At 36.0% G+C, this 22,653-nt stretch overlaps 1 protein-coding gene across 6 annotated transcripts in view; it reads left to right on the forward strand.

Moving 5' to 3' along the window:
• LAMA2 (laminin subunit alpha 2) overlaps positions 1-22,653 on the forward strand; it is a 459,384-nt gene that overhangs the window by 169,013 nt on the left and 267,718 nt on the right. For all 6 annotated transcript variants that reach the window (XM_081140004.1, XM_081140000.1, XM_081140002.1 and 3 more), the window contains exons 5-7: positions 12,859-13,038; positions 15,816-15,905; positions 17,584-17,701. In XM_081140004.1, the coding sequence (XP_080996130.1) occupies positions 12,859-13,038; positions 15,816-15,905; positions 17,584-17,701 (388 nt within the window). The remainder of the gene's footprint in view (positions 1-12,858; positions 13,039-15,815; positions 15,906-17,583; positions 17,702-22,653) is intronic.

The following is a 22,653-nucleotide window of genomic DNA, read 5'->3' on the forward strand; positions in this document are numbered from 1 at the left end:
GCTCAGCTTCACTAGCCATTGGGGAAATGCAAACCAAAATTACAATGACATACCACCTCACACCTGTTAGAATGGCTGTTACCAATAAGACAAGTCATAAGAAGTGTTGGAGAGGTTGTGGAGAAAGCAGGAGCCCTCATTCAGTGTTAGAGGGAATATAAACTAGTACAAACTCTATGGAAAACAGTATGGAGGTTTCTCAAAAAATTAAGAAGAGAGTAATCCCTCTTTTGGTTATCGACTCCAAAACATTAAAAAACATTTATTTGCAAAGATATGTGCACCCCTATGTTCATTGCAGCATTATTCACGGTGGCCAAGACATGGAAACAACCAGTGTCCTTTGATAAATGATTGCTTGAAGAAGATGTGGCACATGTGCACAGTTCTACTCAGCCATAAGAAAGGATGAACTACAGTCATTTGCAGCAACGTTCTTTTACTTTTCATATTTCTTTTGTTACAAACTACTGCCCACATGTCAGTAGTTCTACAACCTCCTCTTCGGCAGCCCTGTGTTGGCATTTGGTCACTTAGCCCCAAAGACTGTCATGTTAGGGGATAGGAATATAGGTCGTCCCCAGAGCAACAGCCCCAACACAGAGCTGGGGGCACAGTTTGAATCAGGAGGTCCTCTGATCTTTCCCTCTCCTAACTGCTTGTGTGAAATTGAATACAGATTGGAAGGCAAAATTCAGGCACACCTCCTCTCCTTGAGGCAGAGTCTCCCATTGGTGTTCAGCCTTCTTAGCATTTCCAGAATCTTCTCCCCATTGTGGGTGGGAACTTTGTCACTGCTATTCTACATAAATGGGGAAACAATCAAATTAATATATTTATCCAGCTTTCATTTATGTACTTGCGACACACACACATATGCACACACAATTTTTCTCTGAGGAACCCTTGAGTCGGAGAATGAGAATGAAAGAGAGATTGAATTTCTCTTTCAGTTAAGCATCCAGGTTTTGTTCCAATCTAATGACACAGGATCTGGCACTGTATTTAGACCTCATGCTCCAAGATTTTATTTTAAACAAGTGTTCCCACATGAGAACTAAAAACAGGAAAATATTGCTTAAGTTTTCCTTTGTGCTGTCATTAGATGTCTTCAAGTGTTCTTACCGTTCTGTCCTACCAAAGCAGGTCATTGTACTCACAGTTGCTTTGATTCTTATTTGAGACTTTTCCCAACAGCTCTCTACACTGAAGAAGAGCATGTGAGGGTCACGGATATTTATTTTGGGTATTGAAGTATTATTTTCCCCTCTCCCTATAACTTGAGGTTTTAGTACTTCCTTTTTTAAATTGACTTTGAGAGAGAGAGAAAGAGACATCGTTTGTTGTTCCACTTACTTATGCATTCATTTGTTGCTTCTTGTATGTGCCCTGACCAGAGATCGAACCTGCCATCTTGACGAATTGAGATGATGCTCTAACCAACTGAGCTACCCCGCCAAGGCCTAGTGCTTTCTTTTTTTGTAGAATTTTTCATAAAGTATAAGGTTTTTGGTGTTGTTTTTTTGTTTGTTTGTTTGTTTTTGCATGCCAGTGAATGGTTTTTACTTATTAAAATGCTTAATACTAAACCTGTCATAACCAACTTTGGACATTAAGATGTTATTAAGACTTTAGGGGTTGTTGGTTCTTTTCATGTTAATTGCTGCTTTAGCCTTCAACTCTTGGACATATAGAGCTTTATTGCTATATATATAGAAAATCTTTACTGATATGGATCAATGCCTGGGCTGATAATCAGGCCTGGGACTGTCTCTTGGCTTAGTGATCCCCCATGCTATAATACAGTTCACTCCTGTTCTCAGGAAGCCTGGTCACCGTCTGATCTGGTGGTTGGTCCTGAATGGCTCCTTTCAGGCATGATAAGCAGTTTACCCAAGGAAGTCTAGAATGGGTAAAACTAGCAGGATAAATACTACCAAAATTCATCAAGAAAAACCAAGAGCTTGGGAAATCAAACAATATAGATAATTCTGGAGGAGCAAGAGCTAGACAATGAAGAAAACATGAAGTTCAAATGCTGGGGTCAGTTATAGACAGGGGCAGAATGAAGTAAGACAAATGAAAGAATGGAGGGAGAGTGCATGGAAAAGGTTCTTTCACTAATGGTGAGCTTCATGATGCAAGAAGTCTTCAAATCGTGCCTAGACCACCTGCTGTGATTCATTCAACAAGTGCTTATAAAACCCTGCTCAGTGAGGTCTTATAGTGGTACCGAGGAGCGCAGCCAATGTAGTAAGACGGAAACTGGAACACATCCTAGCTATATAAACTTAGCCGTACTTGTTAAAATGTTAATGTGTCTCTCTTCTTTAAAAGCAGATAATATTAACACCAACCTTATGAGGTTGTTGTAAGCATGAAATGAGTTAATATTAAATCATTTAGTGCACACAGATCACATGCAAGAGTGTCTGGTATCCAGTGAGTACACAGTAATAACCACAATTGGTTTTATGTGCCAGGTCCTGTGTATTGCAAAGAAATTTCTGAAACAGCCATGAAGCTGGAATAGATGACTAATGATTCTGTCCTTTTAGTTTGTTTCTGGTTGAGGCACACCCAAAACAAAATTTGGAGCAATGAAAATGTTTGTGGGGAGTGAGAGAACTTTCATTCTGGTGATTTTCCCTCGTGATATGTTCTACAACTATTTCTCTTAAATTATCTTCTGCTGTGAATTTCAGATGATGTTTGTATCCATATATTGTCTTAGGTTGACAGCACCAAGATTTAGAAATGACATCTGCATTTGATAAAATTTAAATGAGAAGCTCCCAAAAGAGATTGAGAAAACTTATTTTGACAACACTTCTTTTCTTCATGCAAATATTATATACTTTACTTGGAAATAGAAAAACACAAGTGATCAATGAAACATTTTCAACTTGGAGTACTTTTTAAAATTATCATTTGAAAATAACTTTAAATTTTAAAATAGATTCAAAATAAGCTGTGTGTGAAGGTCCTTTTAGAGAGAAGAAAGTGGGGTGAGGTGGTGATAATGCATTTAGTAATAATTTTCTCTCTTTGGAAATTTCAGGAACTTAGTTATCATTGTTCCTTTTATACATCATGACCAGTGGGAATGATGTATAAAGATCTTCCATTCAATTATGATGGATTACAGGTCACCCATCTGGGCATGCTTTAGATGAAAGTAACCTAAGCTCAAGGGGCTTAGAAATAAATGCTTTACTGATTGCTTTGACTTGTACTAAGCAAGAAGACCACCAGAAGCTTTTTGAAAAGAAAGAGCATACCAAGCTTGAGGTGTTAAGAAAATGAAAATTCCTGAAGCAGCTAAGACTTTGCTTCTCTTTTTGATATTTTCAAAAAACTTAGCCCTTCTATGTGTTAATTTCATAAAAGAAAGCATTGCTACATGAAACCTGTTGGTATAAAATAATAACTCTGATATAAAATGAAACAGGGGGAAAGAGAGAAAGAGGGATGCTCTTATTTGACCAGAAGAGGAGCTCCACAAACCTGTACATACAATATTTTAACTATTTTCACTATGATAGAAGAAAAAAACAAAAGGACGAATATTCTTTGAAGAGTACAGATTTTCTTATGCTGCAATTTATTAATGACTATTGCTTCGATGGTGAAGAATATGTTTAAATGTTTTACAGAAGGAAAAACTTTCATCTAGGAATGACAAAGGCAAGAATTGTCATTCTAAAGAACAGGAGAAAGGCAATCTAAATTTCAGGGGCAGTTGGAACCATACAAGTGTCAAAAGCAAAATATCATCTTACAGGAGTGTAAAGGGCCTGCTAAGACTAAGCTCAGAGTAGAGCTGTCCGTGATACAGTCATATTTGTTAAACAGTTCACTAAACTGACATTGCCATGTTTTCTTGGAATAAGTTAGTTAAGGAAGTTAAGGTTACTCAAAGTCCTTGATATTTAATGTTAAAATACTACTTCTCAAGCAGATCAGTAGTCGTTAGCCATGGAAGAGAAGTCGTTTTAGTTGGGTTTGTAAACTTCAAACAGTAGTGCAGTATTTATTGAGGACTTTCCAAACCAGTTCAGTGCATTCTGCATAAAAAGAAAGTCTCTCCAGTTCTGGTAAGTAGGAATAATGACACACTTGAAGGGGTGTATCCATTTAGCAAGTATAATGCATTATTTTTATCTTCAGAAATGACTCTACTAGTGTCTTAAATACTTCTTTTGTTGATTTACCCAAATGTTGAGGCTACAGATCTATCCATATCATGTCCTTTTAAGTACTTGAATTATTATAGATCTAGTGAGATTTAGTCAATTAAGGTAAATAAAATTCATGCTAAAATTCTTGTGTGCATCCAATCATTGTAATTAGAAATATAGGTAAAATATACTTAAAATATATACAAAGTCAATTTTGAATGATATACAAAAATTGTGAATGTTTGTGGAAAAGAGTTAACTCACTGGAAGTTCTAACACAACCTATAATATTTGGACACTGATACTGATTTACTCATTCAGCAAGTAATTATTGAGAATCTACTATGTACTACTCATTTTATTAAGCACTGAAAATATATTATAAATGAGGCAAAGTTTTTACTTGCATTGAATTTCCAGTCTTTTAACAGACACAAGCAAGTAAACAGGCAATGATAATAGAGGAGCTCAGAGAATTCATAGGAAAAACTTCTGGACAGAACCTGGACATATTCATGGAAGGAAGGAATTGGCATCTCAGCTGAGGACTGAAAGATGTATAAAGTATATCTGTGCAAATGGAAACAGTGCAGACACAGAAAAGGTGTTTGACAAAGGGGCCTAGAAGTGAGTGAAAATGATTCAGTGACCTGGATTATACTAGGCATCCAATAAATATTTTTGAATGAATGAGTGACTGACTAAATGAATGAATAAAAAGCTATTGAATTATGAAGAGATACAGCTTTATAAGCATATGTTTTAAGCTCTCAGAGAATACTTTGCCTGGCCGGGCATGGCTCAGCGGTTGAGCATCAACCTAGCATCCAGGCGATCGGGGTTCGATTCCTGGTCAGGGCACATGCCTGTGCTGTGGGCTTGATCCCCAGTCGGGGGCCTGCAGGAGGCAGCCGATCAATGACTCTCTCATCACTGATGTTTCTCTCTCTCTCCCTCTCCTTTCCTCTCTCTGAAATCAATGAAATACTATATATATATATATATATATATATATATATATATATATATATATACAGAATACTTCATTTTCTAGATGTGCAAATGAGCAATATTTGAATTAATAAAAATAATGATAAAAATGACAGCTCTTAGTTGGAGAAAATAAAATGTGGGGTGTAGGAAAATGCAAAGGAGACTTTAATAAGCTGTGCCTGATATCACTGAAAATAATGGACTGGAACAATATTGATTCTGTAATACCCCATTTCCTCATTATGGCCCTAAAACTTCTTGATAGGGAAATCTCTAGTCTGAAATGTTTAAATATTTAACCTGCATTATGAATGACATATTATGTAACTTTTATTATTTATCTAGTGTATTTTTATTACTCATGCATTAATTTTTATATATTCATGTATTTTTATATTTGTAAGACTTTAAAAATATTCCATTGATTTGAAAAAGTTTTAAAAATTGCAATGAAACTTTTCTGATGAGAAAAGGAGGTTATTTTTCAATAACTATTTAGTTACATATAATAAAACTAATGACAATCTATAAAGATGATAACATTTAGTAAAAATGTTTTCTTCTAGAAGCAAGGTACTCTGTTAATTAGCTTTATTGGTAGTTATTGCTTGTCTATAGAGTTTAGGTAATCTACTTGACAATTTTAATATAGCTTATTTTTTATGAACACTTCTTTAAATAGTAGTACATCAAATTTATAGATTGAACAATGAAATAACCAAAATATGATTTGCACAAAGAAGGAGCTAACCAATGAATAAGGTCCACTTTGCTCTGGTTAACAAAATTAGTTTGAGGAGTTCTTAAATTCAAATACAGTGTCTTATGACTCAGAAGACACATGTGCTCTGCTCAGCTGAAAATTGCCTGCCAGAACGAAACTTTGGTGTAATAGAGAATAAAGTTAACTAATGTTTAACTAATATTAACACACATAGTAGACTTACATATAAGGAAATCGTGGATCCAAGCTGTTAATTTTCTAATTTTCTTTAAATCAACTTAACTCAAAATTCTTGGGTAAAAAATGATATGAAGGATTGCTGACTTTAATTTCATTTTGTAGAAATAGCATACTCAAAGATTTACTCATATAATTGCAGAAAAATCTGATTAATTATACTATGAAATAGCTTTTTAGGTAGAAAGCTAGTTGAATTTGCCAAATATTTTGAAAGAGATGATACAGTGGCATTGCAAATCTGGGAGGGTAATATTCTGTCAAGGGACCCCCAATTTTAAAAGCCCTGAGGTAAAAGCCTATCTGGTGTTCCCTATCAAAGATGGCAGTCTGACTGGAGCAGTATGAATAGGGAGAGAGTAGGAAAGAGCTCAAAAAGCTCTTAATGTTAGTTAAACATTAGTTAACTTTATTCAAAAAGCTATTGTTTTCTCCTTTGGCAGTGTTAAGGGGTAGGGAGCAATGTCCAAATAATATAGGATCTCATAGTTCATTGTGAAATTTTTGGCTTTTATTGGTAGTGAAATAGAAAATCATTGGAGGGTTTTAAGGGAAAGAATGACATGATTGGTGTTATATTTTATAAGAAATATTTAGAGCACCTCTGGAAACAGATACTGACATCAAGAGAATTTGCAAGGTAATTATTGAGGCACCAAGGTGATGAGGAGAGACTAAAAGCTTTTATTCCCATTCAGAAAATGATGACTTTTGTGCAGTTTTCTAATAATGAATGTGATCATGGCATGGGGCTCATGTTGGAAGAATGTAGCAATGATTTGAAATTAGGAAAGAGAGAAGTGCCAAAGCCGGGCTGCATTTGAACATCAAGAAGATAAAACAATGACTGCAGAAGAAATATACAACTTTAATGTAAACAATAAAGATATCAAGCCCGGCTAGGCATGGTTCGATGGTTGAGCATCAGCCTATGAAGAAGGAGATCGAGGTTCCATTCCCAGTCACGGCACATGCCCAGGTTGCAGGCTCAATCCCCAGTAGGGGACATGCAGGAGGCAGCTGATCAATGACTCTTTCATCATGATGTTTCTATCTCTCTCCCTCTCCCTTCCTCCCTCTGAAATCAATAAAGACATATTTAATAAAAATTTTAAAAAGGCATTGAGATTGATTTTGCTTACCTTGGTTTGGTCATCAATTTAAATGGATACTCCAGCCAAGAAATAGAAGGCTGAGACTCAGAAAAGCAGCAGTGAAAGGATTAGGAAAGATCACCAAGAGCAAAAATATGTCATTAGAGACCAAGGCTAAGATCATCTACACCCTTGCATTCCAATCACTATGTACAGATGCAAAATGTGGACATCAAAAAAGGCTGATAGGGAAAAAAAAGATTCTTTTGAAATATGATGTGGAGGAGAGCTCTACGGGTACCCTGGACTGCCAGAAAGATGAACAAGTATGTCCTGGAGCAAATTGAACCCGAAACTTTGCAAAAGGCAAAAATGGCAAAACTGAAGCTGTCCTACTTGGACACATCATGAGAAGGCATGGTTCTTTGGAAAAAACAATAATGCTTGGGAAAATTGAAGGCAGCAGGAAGAGAGGAAGACCAAATTTGAGATGGACTGACTCTGTAAAAGAAGCCATAGGCAGGCGTCCACAGGAGTGGAGCAGGGCTTTTGAGGACAGGGCATGTGGATCTCACTTATTCATAGGGTCACCAGGAGTCAAGCCAACTCAATGGCATGTTACACACACTTGAATTGGAATGGGCCTCTTTTACTATGGTTCACACTATTTTCATAAAGTTGCTGGACGTCTTTTAAAACTCCTGCATGTAATCTATTGAAGAGGAATCTGCAGAAATTATTAAAGATCATCTGGCAAACAGAAGTAAAAGAACATAGACCAATTTGCAGCATGAGTGAAAGTTGGCTTTGTTTGGTGTAAAATATTTTACAATATTTTAAGTCATTGATATTAAACTTGTGATTTTTGTTTTAAGGAATACTGAAAATAAATTGATGGAAACATTTACTAAAAACTTAAAAAAAACACACAAAAAAACCAACAGCAGCTGCTAAGTTACAAATAAACCCTAGGGAGTTAGGTGTGGTAGCATGAAGACCTGTTCTGACCCTATTGCAGGGCCCAAGCAGAGAACGATGAAAGCGTGGACTCGGATGGTTTCAGAGGAGGTGTGAGAAGTGTTTAGATGCTGGACATATTTTGAAGGTAAAGCCAACACATACACACCTATAGATTTTCAGGCACTTTGGATGTAAGGATAAAGAAAACAAAAGCAGCCTCCTGAGTAGCTGAAAGAATGAAATTATTTAGTGAAATTGGGAAGACTGGTGGGATGAAGAACAGGAAGGCAGTGTGAGATGTAAGTGTGAAATGCCTGTTAGGCAGCCAAATAAGTGTATCAAGAAGGCAGTTGGATTCAGCATCCTGACCTTCAGAAGGGAGATCAGGCCTGGAGAGAGACATGTGGGAAACATCGGTGTAGATGGTATTTAATACTGTGAGCACTGATGATATCACTGAGTGAGCAAGTGTAAACAGGACAGAAGAAAAGGCCAAAGGCTGAACACCATGGTGCTCCAATATCAGAGTTATGGAGGGGGAAGCGGTAAGCAGTGAAGGAGATTGAGGAGCGCTCGCTGGAGAGGCAGGAGGAAAACAAGGACAGTTTGGTGTCCTGGAAGGAAATGGAGCATCGATTGTTTCAAATGCCGCTTGTAGATCAGGTGTGGTTAGGGCTAAGCATCCATCGTTTGAGGATTCCTACTGATGATATAAAGTCAGTGCCAAAGCCTATGCTCTGTGCTAGAAACACAATGAAAAATTGCTTGTTGTCCCCTTTTCCTAAGATTCATACAGCTCACCCCCTTTCTCCAAACATAGGCTTTTCTTTTCATACATGGTAAAATAAAAGTCATTAGGCTCATTTTTCAAAGTTACTCTCCTTCTCTGAAATAACATCATATTAACTAACCATGATTGTACTTAAGAGGTTCCCACAAATCTCAATCACTCGTTTATATACACACCTATAGATTCTTTGGCTGCACCGGTAACTAGCTAATCTCATCCTACACATGTGGAGTTTACTGTTTTATCTCCTGGAGACACCTTACTTACAAGGTGTTATACCTTTTTTGTTGGCAAATTTAGAGACTGAAAATTCAAATGGGGTTTTAAAATGTTCTGTGAGGACACTGCATCACGTTGTCAACTCCCCCCACCTCCACTACTCAGTTCAGTTTCTAATACTTATTAATGAGCCTTCATTCTCCCATCCATCCAGCCACTCAAGAAATTTGTATCATTGGGTAGGGTATTAGAAGGATAGCTCTTCTAGAAATCTAAAGCCATTGTGTTAATGTAAATAGAAAAACATAAGTGACAATTGTTCATACTAGAAATCTGATTATTTGCTGCATAAACCATTTTTAAATTATATTCCAATTATAGAAGTAAAAACGCCAGAGTCACAAATGTTTATCCATCTGCAATGGGAACATGATTTATACAGTATGCCTGCACTAATAAAAACAGAATTACTTGGATGAGTAGAGTGCAATATTGATTTAGTCATTTGCTCATACACTCATGAGGTATTTTTCCTCTTTATTTTTCTGTGAAACTAATTTCAAAGAAGAGTGTAATTTTAAAATCTAAAGGACCATTTGTTCATCAGGCTGATATTTTCAGTTAGAATGAATTCCTTTGAGAGCATGAACGTACACCCACCGACATGTCTGTAACAGAAATGGTTTCAGAAGATTCTAGGCTGCCGCGGACTTCCCACAGCCTCGCAGCAAGACAGCGGTGGTCTTGAGGACTGACACTTCATCTTTTTGAAGACAGACACCCTCCAGTTGTCACCCTGCAGGAAATCAGGAAGTATGCTAAGCTATCCAGAGGACTTAGAATTACACAGCGTCATGTCAGTGGAAATATCCTAGCCAACGCTGTGATTTCTTTTGAAGGGGAGTGGTAAAAAAAAGAAAAAAGAAAAGGAAAGAACAATGAAAAGAAGCTGCTCACAACATGGCCAAACAGCTGGCTGGTTTTATAATCCAGGAACAGCTTGAAACTCACTATACTCACAAGATCTCTTGGCAGAGTAGCTTGATGAAAATACCAAAGCTGTGAGAAGTGTTCTTTTGCTGAATCCTTTGTCGCTATCATATGTTTTATTAACCTAACCGAGAACATGTGCACCATTTATTTTAAATAAATAAATGAAACTGTGTGTTTCAGTGAGGAATTTACTGATTTTATGTACAACCACAAGTATGGTTCACCATAGAATAAACACCAAATAAATCTTAATAATTTTCAGAAACTTTAATCCTACACATGTAGTGATTTCCTCCTTCCTTTCGAATAGCATTTTTAGGAGCACTCAAGGGAGAGTTTGATAAGACAGAAATTAAGCATGAATTCAAGGGCACTGGTGATTTTTTAGATGCCACAATTAGTATCTAAGGGGAACTAATTTTAATTGCTTCATGCATCTATTGATTCATTCTTTTAACATTTAATTGATACCTTCTTAAGTAACACAGACAACTTACACATGTTTCTGGTTCACCTGCTAGATGCCAGAACTGTGGAATATACAAGACCCGCTGTTTTAGAATGTTTTACAGTAGGGAGGGTATCCAGTATTTTTAGATTCAGTATATTTAGCAGGCCTTGCATTCTGTCATCTTCAAATGTGTTAAGTGAATTTATTCTTTACTAAGTATCCAAGGTAGACTCAATTAGCTGGGACATTTCATATTTTTATCATGAAGCATTTTGAGTTTATGCTTTGTGACATCAGAATTAGTTTCTCGTCTCAGAGTTTGCTATATTTATTTCTCTAGTGACTCAGTAGTTTATTGGCAGTCAGTTTGTAAATGCTCTCGGGGATTATCTAAATGCAGGATGTTCAGAATGGAAACACATACCATTCCCTCTCCTGTCAAAAAATGTAATTAACACACATGATATATGATCTTGCAAAAGTGGGTGAAAATTCTAGTGGGTGACCTCAAGTCACAGTTTCCCAGTACATGCATGGACTGTCTGTCATGCTCCTGGACAGCTTCCAGCCCAGCACAGGATTCCTTTCTTCTTGTATTCCTGTCTCTTTAGCCTCCTGTTCACGCATGCACATGCTTGTGTGTGTGTGTGTGTGGGGGGGGTGATCAGTCTAAAACCTACCACTCAGTTTCATTGTCTTTAACAAGTTTGATTTAATTTATTGCATAGGTAATGATGCAATTACAAAGTACAGAAAATAAAAGTAATTTTTCCTATCAGTATAAGTGTTGCCTCATTCTTTTTTATGGTGTGCTAATTCGGTATATAGATATATAATTTATTTAACCAGTTGCACATTGATGGATATTAGATTGTTTTCAGTTTTTTGCTATTATTAAGAATGCTGTCTAGGAATAATATATATGTAATATCTATAGGATAATTTCCCAGAAGTGGAATTGCTAGGTCAAAAATTGCTTGCATATATAATTTTGATAGTTATTGCCAAGCTCACTTTCATAGGTGTTTGTGCCATTTGGCACTCACCTGTAAGTGTATGAGAATGCCTGTATCTCTCCAGTCTTGCCATCACGAAGTATTATCAATATTTGGGGGTTTGGCCACCTGAAAAAGGGGGGAAAGTTTGTTATTGTGGCTTTCATTAACAGTTCTCTTTTAATTAATGAGTAAGGTTCACTATCTTATCAAAGTTAATAGCCATTTATATTTTCCTTGAATAGAGTCCCCCTATATCTTCTGTCTGCTTTTTCTGTTATGTTGTTGGTCTTTTTTCTTGTTGATTTATAGGAGTTCTTTAGGTATGAGGGAAAAATCTGTGATAGGTCTTCCCTTTATCTGTGATAGGAGTTCTTTTTATCTTATCAAACTGATTTATTCCTCATTAAAATTTTATGCTCTTGTGAAATCCGTGTGAGAGCATGTGGGATTCATGCACCTTTGAAGGGTAGTTCCTTTGCAATTTCTCTATTCTGTGCATAGAAAACAGTACAATTAGATTTTATTTCTTTTGGTGTCAGTTGTGCTAAATTATTTTCCTAACAAATCTACCATTCCAACCAGATTTTACTGTATTTTCATAGAATGTGTTATACCTTTGATACATTTTTGTCTTGATCTACAGTTACTAAAGCACTAACAATAAGTGAACAACTGATTGAAATCTCTTACTGTGATTGTAGATTTGTCTAGTTTTCAGTGAAGTGAGTCAATTTTTGCTCTCTGTATACTAAGGCTATATAATTAGATACTTTGAAGTTCAGAACTATTTTAAGCACTTGATGATTTCCTGTTTTTGTCTATTTTGTAGCTTTTTTTTTTAAACCAAGATTTTTTATTTTCCACTTTATACCAGGTTCTTAAATAATTTTAAGGCACAATACTTTTCAGAAAAAAAAGTGATTAAAAAATTTATGGAACTCCTAGGAAGGTCAAAAGATGCAATGCCTTGGAACAGGGGATTATGGGTAATTGCAATATATAGACGATACGTAACACATAAACAAATATATTGCATGTACATGTATTAAAAGGTCCATAAAATCCCCAGCTACTTCACTTTCTTCCAGTAAACATGAAGCAACATTTGCCTAATTATTTGGGAGTAGAGAGCTTAACTTTATTTTTCCAAGGAAAAGCAAAACAGAATATTTAGTTTTTGGTGAACTTCATTGTTAAATTATTCCCCACACTGTGTAGATTCACATCTCTTTGATCAATGGGAGACCAAGTGCGGATGACCCCTCTCCTGAACTGCTGGAATTCACCTCTGCTCGTTATATTCGCCTGAGATTTCAGAGGATCCGCACCTTGAATGCCGATTTGATGATGTTTGCTCACAAAGACCCAAGAGAAATTGACCCCATTGTCACGCGAAGAGTAAGTTATGATGAATCATACTGCAGCCTGTGAATGATATTGCACCTTTCTTTTTAAGATAGGTGTTTTCATGATTTGTAGGACTGGTTATTATGAAAGACTTAAAATTTGATAGAAATTTTTTGTTCAAATCCAAGCTCAGCTACTTATTAGATGTGTAACATTTGTCAAACTTTTTAACACTTCTAAACTTTGATTTCTTCTTTTGTAAAATATTATAATGCCTAGTTCATCATCTTATTTTTGAGGACTAAGTTTTGTCACTTGGGTGATCTGTACTATTATAATTGGCTTTGGGGAGTTACTATAGGATGTTGAAACATTTTTGGCTGCAACCAACACTAAGAAATACATTTTACATCATGGCTCAGTACATACACACACACACACACACACACACACAGAGCAATAAATATTAAACCTTAATATGCACAGAATCAGCTGGTGATATTGTGAAAATGCAGGTTCTGATTCAGGAGGTCTAGGGCTGAGTTGAGAAATTCCATTTCTATCAAGTGCCCAGTAATGTCAATGCTGCTTGTCTGGGGACCATTTTGTCCAATTACATAATTTAGTTTTATGCTTTATTAATAAATCATAAGCCATGGTTTTAAAAAGCACTACTGTAGAGGAAAACTGATTTTGTATATTATTTTATTTTACTTCATGAATAGAATATCAGAAAAAATGCTTATAACATCCTTTCAACAGATCTTTAAAAACAGGAGCTAGCAGAGGTGCTGTTTTCCAGTGTTAAACTGGAATGTGTGTAATTATGGCATAGATGATCAGCCCAGGTTGCTATGAGTGATAACTGTGCTTCCTCCTCTCTATCCCCCACCATGGGTACTGGATTATATCAGCTCCCTTATATGCTGCTATACACCCAAGACATTATTACCAAGAGAGTCGATTCAGCTACAAATCCATAAAACAAATCCATGCTAAGAGAATATCTACTGTGTGACTAGAGGCAAAGGTAAAAGAGGATTGTAGGGGAAACTAAGACTGTGGGACAAAATTCAGTTCTAAAATGATCTTACTAAACTCACACTATTGCCAACAATGGCCAAATTGCTGAACCATTAAGCTGAATATTGAAGGGCAACGCTTTTTATGGTTCATGAATTCCCCTAATATATTTTCTCTTCTCATTATATAAATTGCCCTTCCCTAATCTCTCCATCATTACAAAATAACTTTTAAAGTTTTGTTATCCCCATACAACACATGTTCTTTGTGTTAGTGCCCCGTATTTTCCAAACCTAAAATAATTTTACCGTGTATTATACATCAGTGTGTTGTAAATTATCCTATGCAGAAGTAATCATTATTTTATAGCAATGTTAGATTCTTGTTTTAAAAAATCACTTTTAATTTTAATTTCGGCATGATTTAAAAATATATACTGAGAAAGACTAAATAATTTTGAAGGGAAATTTAATCTTTCCTGACAGTATATCTATCAGAGGGGGTAAAAAAATCAATGGAAATAAATGTGTTTCTTTTATCATCTTTTGCAGAAGGCAAAGTGGGGGTTGGCGTGCACATCTATTTATAACTTCATTGTACATGAGCCTTTAAAATAGCACAGTGAAATTCAACATTTAAATATGTTTTTTAAAAGTAAAGTTCAATGAACACTACATGTAAATTTAAATATATAAAAATAGAATATTAAATTCAACTCCTTTCAATGACTCAAAGTGAAGCATTACACATTTATATTTAAAACAGATTTCCCAACTTAAAAGCATCTATAAAAACTACTGTATCAATTTTCCAAGCAAATATCCCTATATCTATATTATTATGTGAGGAAGTTAGTAAAAAGCAGACTTTTTACCTCAACTTCCTAGCAAATTTCATAAATTTGAAGCTTAGGTATATCAAGTAAGGTGATATAACAAAAATATTATAAAATATACTACATGTAAACAGCAAAAACAAACAAACAAAAGGAAAAAGAAAAAAGTAAATGGAAAGGGGACCTTGTGGTCAGGAAATAGGTTTTTGTCTATCTACTTATTCTCGCTAAATCTGTTTTATATGTGAATAATTAGAATAATAGAACTATATGCCACTGAGATGGTTATTTGGATTCCATATGACAATGTTTATGGGTAAAATTCTATAATTATAAATAATCTTTAAGAATAGCTGGGTAAATATGTAAAGTTATTTAAACTTCAGATAGGGAAATAATTGCATGAACATTTTAACATTATAATGAAGAAAGGCTAGTGGTCTGCCCACGTAGTTTACTCCTTACATTATGTTAACTCAATCTTGCAGCTTGTTATGTTTCACTTCCTTCTTTATAAGTTTAAGAAGTGGATTGCTATGAGCACATTCCCCTAAATGTGTTGATTCTTGTCAAATTCATCAAATAAAACAGTGTACATATGATTCATGGGTACTGAGGTTTCTACAATGACAACAAAAGAGGTTTTCTTTCAAGTAACTAAAACAGCTCTTATGAAGAATTATAACAACTTGACCTCAATAACAGATACTTCAGCATGGACTTTGTACTGTCTGTGGGAAAGAAATTTCTAGAATGCCCACCCAACATAAATTAGAGGTGTTCTTTCTTTGGGTTGTAACTGCAATGTGAGGAGTTACTTGATCACTTTTGTGAGCCCTCAGTTGTCCCAGAGAAACACAAATGTGCTTCAAACTAAGGATAAAAGTAAAGTTTTTAACTGAATGTTCCCTTTTGTTGTTTTCACCTTGCGGTCATCTTAACAGGATTCCTCTCTGATTGCTTTTTGCAGTATTACTACTCGGTCAAGGATATTTCGGTTGGAGGGATGTGCATCTGCTATGGTCATGCCAGGGCTTGTCCACTTGATCCAGTGACAAATGTATGTATATTTATAGGATGCTTAGGCAACATGAAGCTCTGAGCTGTAAAACGTTTCACGAGAGGCTTTGCGGAGAGGGACCCTGAAGGGGTGTCAGGTCCCAGCTTAGACAGTGTAACAGGAAGCTGTGAGAGGGCGAAATGGAGCTGGCAGTCAGGAAGATAGACTTTGAAGTCAGCCATCACAGTATCAGAAACCAGAATAGGTTCCCCCCTCCTCAAAAGGCTCCAAACCGGTCTTTCTATTTTGAAACCTCTTTTGCTATGACAGCCTGCTGTATGATTTAGCTTTAGAGAATGCCTGCCATCAATCAACCTGAGCATTTCTTTCAAAAGTTTTCATAAAAAAATTAATGCAAACAAATGAAAAATGTGCACGGAGGTGAATATACATGGCCATGGAACAGGAGACTGAGGTGGGGGGAGGGGCAATGAGGAGTGGGGTGGAACCGTATTCAAGAGAGAGTTGAAACTGCTAGGCCAGAAAATGCTGAAATGCTTTTGGGTCAAATTTTTCATTAATGACAACATATTAAGTGAACATAAACTAAAAAGAAGATGAATGAGCATCTTTCTTCTCAGTCATAAACAAGCTAGTGAAATGCAAAATCATTTGCTGTACAGCATATGGAAGAAATATATTGAATAGTAAGATCAGTCAACATAGCTACCTGCATATATATTTTTTTCTCCTACTAAAATTGTAATACAAATGGAATTTCTCTAAAAGCTAGTTTTCTGACTGATGCATCATAATATTACCTCCTAGGGAAGGTTCAAGCACCCTGCTCTATTTACCTGGGCATGTTAGTGGTGCTGCTTTCTGCAGGTACGCGTCTATCAGGTGTTGCGATGAGCAGTGTTTCTCAAAATTTGAGAGCCCGTAAGGTAACCTTGGAGGGCCAGTTCCATGCGATGAATCAAGAGTGTACTCAACAAACTAACAAACAAAATAGAAACAGACTTATAGATCCAGAGAACACACTGAGAGCTGTCAGAAGGGAGGGCGGTTGGGAGGCTGGGTGAAAAAGGTGAGGGGATTAAATAAAGAAATAAAAACCTCATAGACACAGACAACAGTGTGGTGATGACCAGAGGGAAAGGAGGGTCGGGAGGTAGAAGAGGGTTAAAGGGGGGTAAATGGTGATGGAAGGAGGCTTGACTTGGGGTGGTGAAAATACGGTACCATATACACATGATGTATTACAGGATTGTACACCTGAAACCTATATAATTTTATTAATCATTGTCACCCCAATAAATTCAGTAAATTTTAAAAAAAAATTCTGTACTTGGAGCACACAGGTGATTCAGTCCCAGGACATTTGATCTCTACTGTAATTACATACTTCGATCCCGAGAATCAACCCTCTTCCCAGTGCCCACACTCCCAAATGCTAACAGTACTTTGAGGGAAGCCTTAATATGCATACATCCAACCCTGAAAACTTTCTCAGGTATCAAAGAAGTGATCTCAGCCTTCAAGGCTACTCCCAATTGGACCTCTGTAGTCCAGTGTCAATCGAATAACTTTCCAAGACAGGCACCTCTTCCTCCCCAGACTGACAGGAGTTTTACATAGTCTAGAAATGTTCTCTTCTCTTCATTCTACATCTCAGAGAAAGCCTTTCATTTATGGCCTAAAAACTGCTAAAATTGGCTTCCCCCTTTTTGACTAGAAATCCCGCTGTGAATGCGAACACAATACGTGTGGTGACAGCTGTGACCAGTGCTGTCCAGGATTCCATCAGAAACCTTGGCGAGCTGGGACTTTTCTGACTAAGAGCGAGTGTGAAGGTATGTTCCTGAGAAGCCAACAACAGGTATAATTCTTCCTTTTCTGGGACACAGGTAATATAAACGTGGTGATTTTAGGGAAGCACTACTTCCAGTTTCTATGTTTTATCCAAGCCAATAACTTATAATCTCTTTTTACCTTGCTATTTCAGTTACTCGGCCTTTTGTGTGTGTATTTGTTTATTTGGTAAATATTTACCAAACATCTATGAATTTATCACTGTGTGGGGGTTATGATAAATAGATAAAAGCACAGTAAACACTTATTGTCATCAGGGTAAAACTTAAGTAAATAGTTTGAATATCCATCATCTAATAAAGGGAGAAAAACCAGAGAGAGAGATTGTACCCTATAGTTTAGAGGCAGACAGTTTGAAAAAAAAACACAAAACTGATTCATTAGTTAAACTTACTAAAGGGTGGTGTTTGGGGACAGTAGCTTAGAAGGATATGAAAGTAAAAGGTAACAGAGATGGTAGAAATCAAATTAGCAGAAAAAATATTTTAATAATAAACATTAATGATTTAAATGAATGGTTTCTTATTAATAACAGTATAAAATGCCAATATTAGAAATAGCATTGTGCTAATCATTAGCATAGACTATGCTATAGGAATTATCATATAGTAAAAACCAACAAAAAGCCAAGACAGTAGTTAAAAACAATAAAACAACATTTATATTTTAATATCACTTTTGAAGGTAATCCGTAGGTCTAATTTTTCCTGAACAGAAATACCCAGTAAGTATAGCAGGTGAGTTTATAGCCTGATATTGCAAACTGGCCCAACATAGTGATAGAAATGCTAAGAAATCTGTGTTCCTGAAGACCTTCTCAGGTTAAGACAAGACCTAAAAATGAAGACTCGTGTTGGACTATAATTTCAATGGACTATAATTAGCAATGAGTGCTAATTCAATTGAATTCAGATATTAATATTTTGGTTAATCAGTCCTAACCACATTTTTCAGTTTAGTAGGTATACATGACTTCCAACACAGGCCTGGTAGCCAATTTTTAATTAACCCTAAATTTTTTTCTTTTTTATTGTTCAAAATATTACAGATGTCCACTTTTTTTCCCCATTGACCCCTTCCCCCCGACACACCCACTCCTGTCCCCAGGCCTTCACCACACTATTGTCTATGCCTATGGGTTATGCATATATGCATAAAGATTCTTTGGTTAATCTCTCCCCACCCACCTACCACCCCCACATTCCCTCTGAGAATAAACACCATTTACTGAAGACTCACGTCAATGAATCTATTTTGTTCATGTTTATTATGTTCATTAGATTCCACATATAAGTGAGATCATGTGATATTTGTCTTTTTCTGCCTGGCTTATTTTGCTTAGCATAATATTCTCCAGGTCCATCCATACTGCCCCAAAGGGTATGAGATCCTTCTTCTTTGCGGCTGCGTAGTATTCCATGGTGTAAATGTCCCACAGCTTTTTTATCCACTCATCTACTGATGGGCACTTGGGCTGTTTCCAGAACTTAGCTATTTTAAACTGTGCTGCTGTGAACATAGGGGTACATATATTCTTTCTGATTGCTGTTTCAGGCTTCTTAGACTATATACCTAGAAGTGGGATCACTGGGTCAAAAGGCAGCTCCATTTTTAATTTTTTGAGGAACCTCCATACTGTTTTCCATAGTGGCTGCCCCAGTCTGCATCCCCACCAGGGTTCCCATTTCTCCACATCCTCATCAGCATGTGCCATTTGTTGATTTGTTGATGGTAACCATTCTGACAGTTGTAAAGTGATACCTCATTGTGATTTTAATTTGTACCTCTGATTATTAGCGACACTGAGCATTTTTTATGTCTCTTGGCCATCTGTATGTCTTCTTTGAAGAAGTGTCTAGTCAGGTCCTTTGCCCATTTTTTTATTGGATTGTCTTCCTCTTGTTGAGTTGTATGAGTTCTTTGTACACTTTGGAAATTAGCCCCTTATCAGATGCATCCTTGGCAAATATGTTCTCCCATACTGTGGGGTTCCTTTGTATTTTGAGGCTGATTTCTTTTGCTGTGCAGAAGCTTTTTAGTTTGATGTAGTCCCATTTGTTTATTTTTTTCTTTTGTTTCTCTTGCCCTAGGAGATGTATCGGTGAAAATTCCAATACATGAGATGTCTGTGACTTTACTGCCTGTTTTCTTCCAGGATTTTTATGGTTTTGTGACTTCATTTGAGTCATTTATCTATTTTGAATTTATTCTTGTGTGTGGTGAAAGTTGGTGGTCTAGTTTCATTTTTTGCATATATCTGTCCAGTTTTCCCAGCACCATTTATTGAAGAGGCTGTCTTTACTCCATTGTATGCTCTTGTCTCCTTTGTCAAATATTAACTGACCATAATGGTATGGGCCTATTTCTGGCATCTCTGTTCTGTTCCATTGATCTATATGTCTGTTGTTGTACCAATACCAGGCTGTTTTGATTACAATGGCCTTGTAGTATAGTTTTATATCTGGTAAAGTGATTCCTTCAACTCTGTCCTTCTTTCTCAAGATTGCTGTGGCTATTCGGGATTTTTTTTGGTTCCATATAAACTTTTGGAATATTTGTTTTAGCTCTGTGAAATATGCTGTTGGTATTTTAATAGGCATTGCATTGAATCTATAGATTGCTTTGGGTAGTATGGACATTTTAATGATATTAATTTTTCCAATCCATGAACATGGTATATTCTTCCACTTATTTATATATTCCTCTATTTCTTTTTTTAGTGTCCTGTAGTTTTCTGAGTATAGGTCTTTTACATCCTTTCAACCCTAAATATTTATTAAATGAAAAATATTTATCATTTGTCACGCATCAGTCATGGTAGGTCTTTAACTATTGAATCATAGCAAACTTTAATCACAAAATATCCCCAACCATGAAATACATTTTCTTTTCAGTTTAAGATTCTGTATATACTATCCATGTCTGGAGTCCCTTAATTTTTCTGCACTCACTTTTGCTTTTTGATCTGTGTCTACCTGCTTGTGATATATTTTGGTTTAGAAATCACCCATCATTACTGAGACATATCTGGCAGAATGGGCCACCTCCCACACTACTATTGTACAGGGGCCACAGGTGTCGTACCCCATCCCTGTGAGCCTCTCAAGTTTTCCACTGCCCCCCCCCCCCCCCAATGAGAGCAGACATTCATGCCTATGAGTGAATTTAAGTTAACTGCCACCCATGGATATTTGCTCTCAAGTGTCTTTAAATTTTAATTAAATTTCTCCTCTGCTTGTAGAAATATCAGCAATCAAAAGTGGGAGTAGCATTTGAGAGTAGTGATTCTCCCTGATGCCTCTGATATTTTATCACACAGTTATAATTACATAATGTTCAGTGCCTCTGCAAAACCCTTTACCACTCTCTACTTGTGTCTATGTGTTTCAACAAGGAAACAAAAAGGTTAGGTCAAACTTGTTAGCATCAGGGGTGGACAAAGCAACCTCAAAGGAGTTTTCCACTTGCTACTAGACACATTTTTTAAAATAGTGCAATTATGAAACAATTTTATCTCTCTTTGTGAGCCGAATGGGAAGTTGTATTTCCAAATAGAAAAATAAATGTATTTTTTTAAACCATAAATTAAAGATAGGGGTCTTGACCATAAAACCTTACATAAATGTCATGTTTTAGACAATGTATGCATTCCTAAAAGCTTATATGAAAATTTTCTTTTCCAAGTTGCATTATGTTCCAGTTGCCTTATTTTTTTTTCCTTTCCAGTCTCCTTAATATTTAGAAAAATCCTTTCATGGCATGACAAATCTTTCTATAAAATGAATAATTGCCTTTTAATTTATTTGAGTTTAATTTGAATTTTCATCAGTCTAGTTTATTCAAGGCATTATACATGTCTAAAGAGCAAAGAATATTAATTTTATTGCTAAGCGTGTACTAAAAGACAGTTTCAGTTTTGTGTCTTGGGCATTCTATGAAATAGCAAACTGCTGTTGGCCTAACAACAATGGCTCTGGGAGTGAGTGCTATCTATGTCCTCTGAGGCTGTGCAGGCTCGGCCTTAACAGCTACCAGGGCTGTAGGATGAGGGACCTCTCTAGATGCACTGTGAAAATGGTTGCTCTTCAGGCCTCCATGTGTTACCTACATTAGCTCATGATTATAAACACTCTCAGCAGCACTAATTCTAGGTAGTGTGAGAATAAATTTGTATTACTCTCTATTTCCCTCTACTTATATTGACAGCAGAAATTTTGACTGCTTCTTGCAATGTATTTTTACAACAATATTTTAAAGAATTCTTATGCATTGTCCTAAAGATATAAAATTGTTTTTAAAGCCTACTGACATATATTTATTACTACATCTTTTCTAGAGTAAACTTTGAAAACTCTCCATCAATATAGCAAAAATGCTATATTCTAAATCAAGTCAATAGACTGGAGAAAGCAGACAACAAACAAAACAAGGGGATAATATCCTTATCATATTAAGAGATCTTACCTAGTAGTAATAAAATGTTAATAAACCTGCTAAAAATGAGAAAAAGTGAAAACAGGTATTTCTCAGGAAGAGAAATTAGTTATAACCATAGAGAAAAGATGATCACACTTTTAATTAAGAAAGTACCAATTACAACAATGAAAATACTCTCTCAAAATGTTCATTCTTCCACTCAACAAATGTTTGGATGCTTACTATGTCCAGAAACTGGATTAAAATGTTTGCTAATATGTAGTGTTGGTGAGGCTTATGGGGAAAGAGTTTCATCATATCTATTGGAAAGAGAATAATTTGACTCAGCATTTTCGGAGAATTTTTCAAGCTCATTAAAATTTTGCATGCCTTTTGACTAGAATGTATATTTGCAGGAATCTAGCCTACAGATATATCATATAGCCATACAGGGCATATTATCATAATCCTTGTCATTAGTACACAATTGCTCACTCTACTGTTACTAACATTTATG

Source organism: Miniopterus schreibersii, assembly GCF_964146895.1.
Source record: "Miniopterus schreibersii genome assembly, chromosome: 6".
Taxonomy (NCBI): domain Eukaryota; kingdom Metazoa; phylum Chordata; class Mammalia; order Chiroptera; family Miniopteridae; genus Miniopterus; species Miniopterus schreibersii.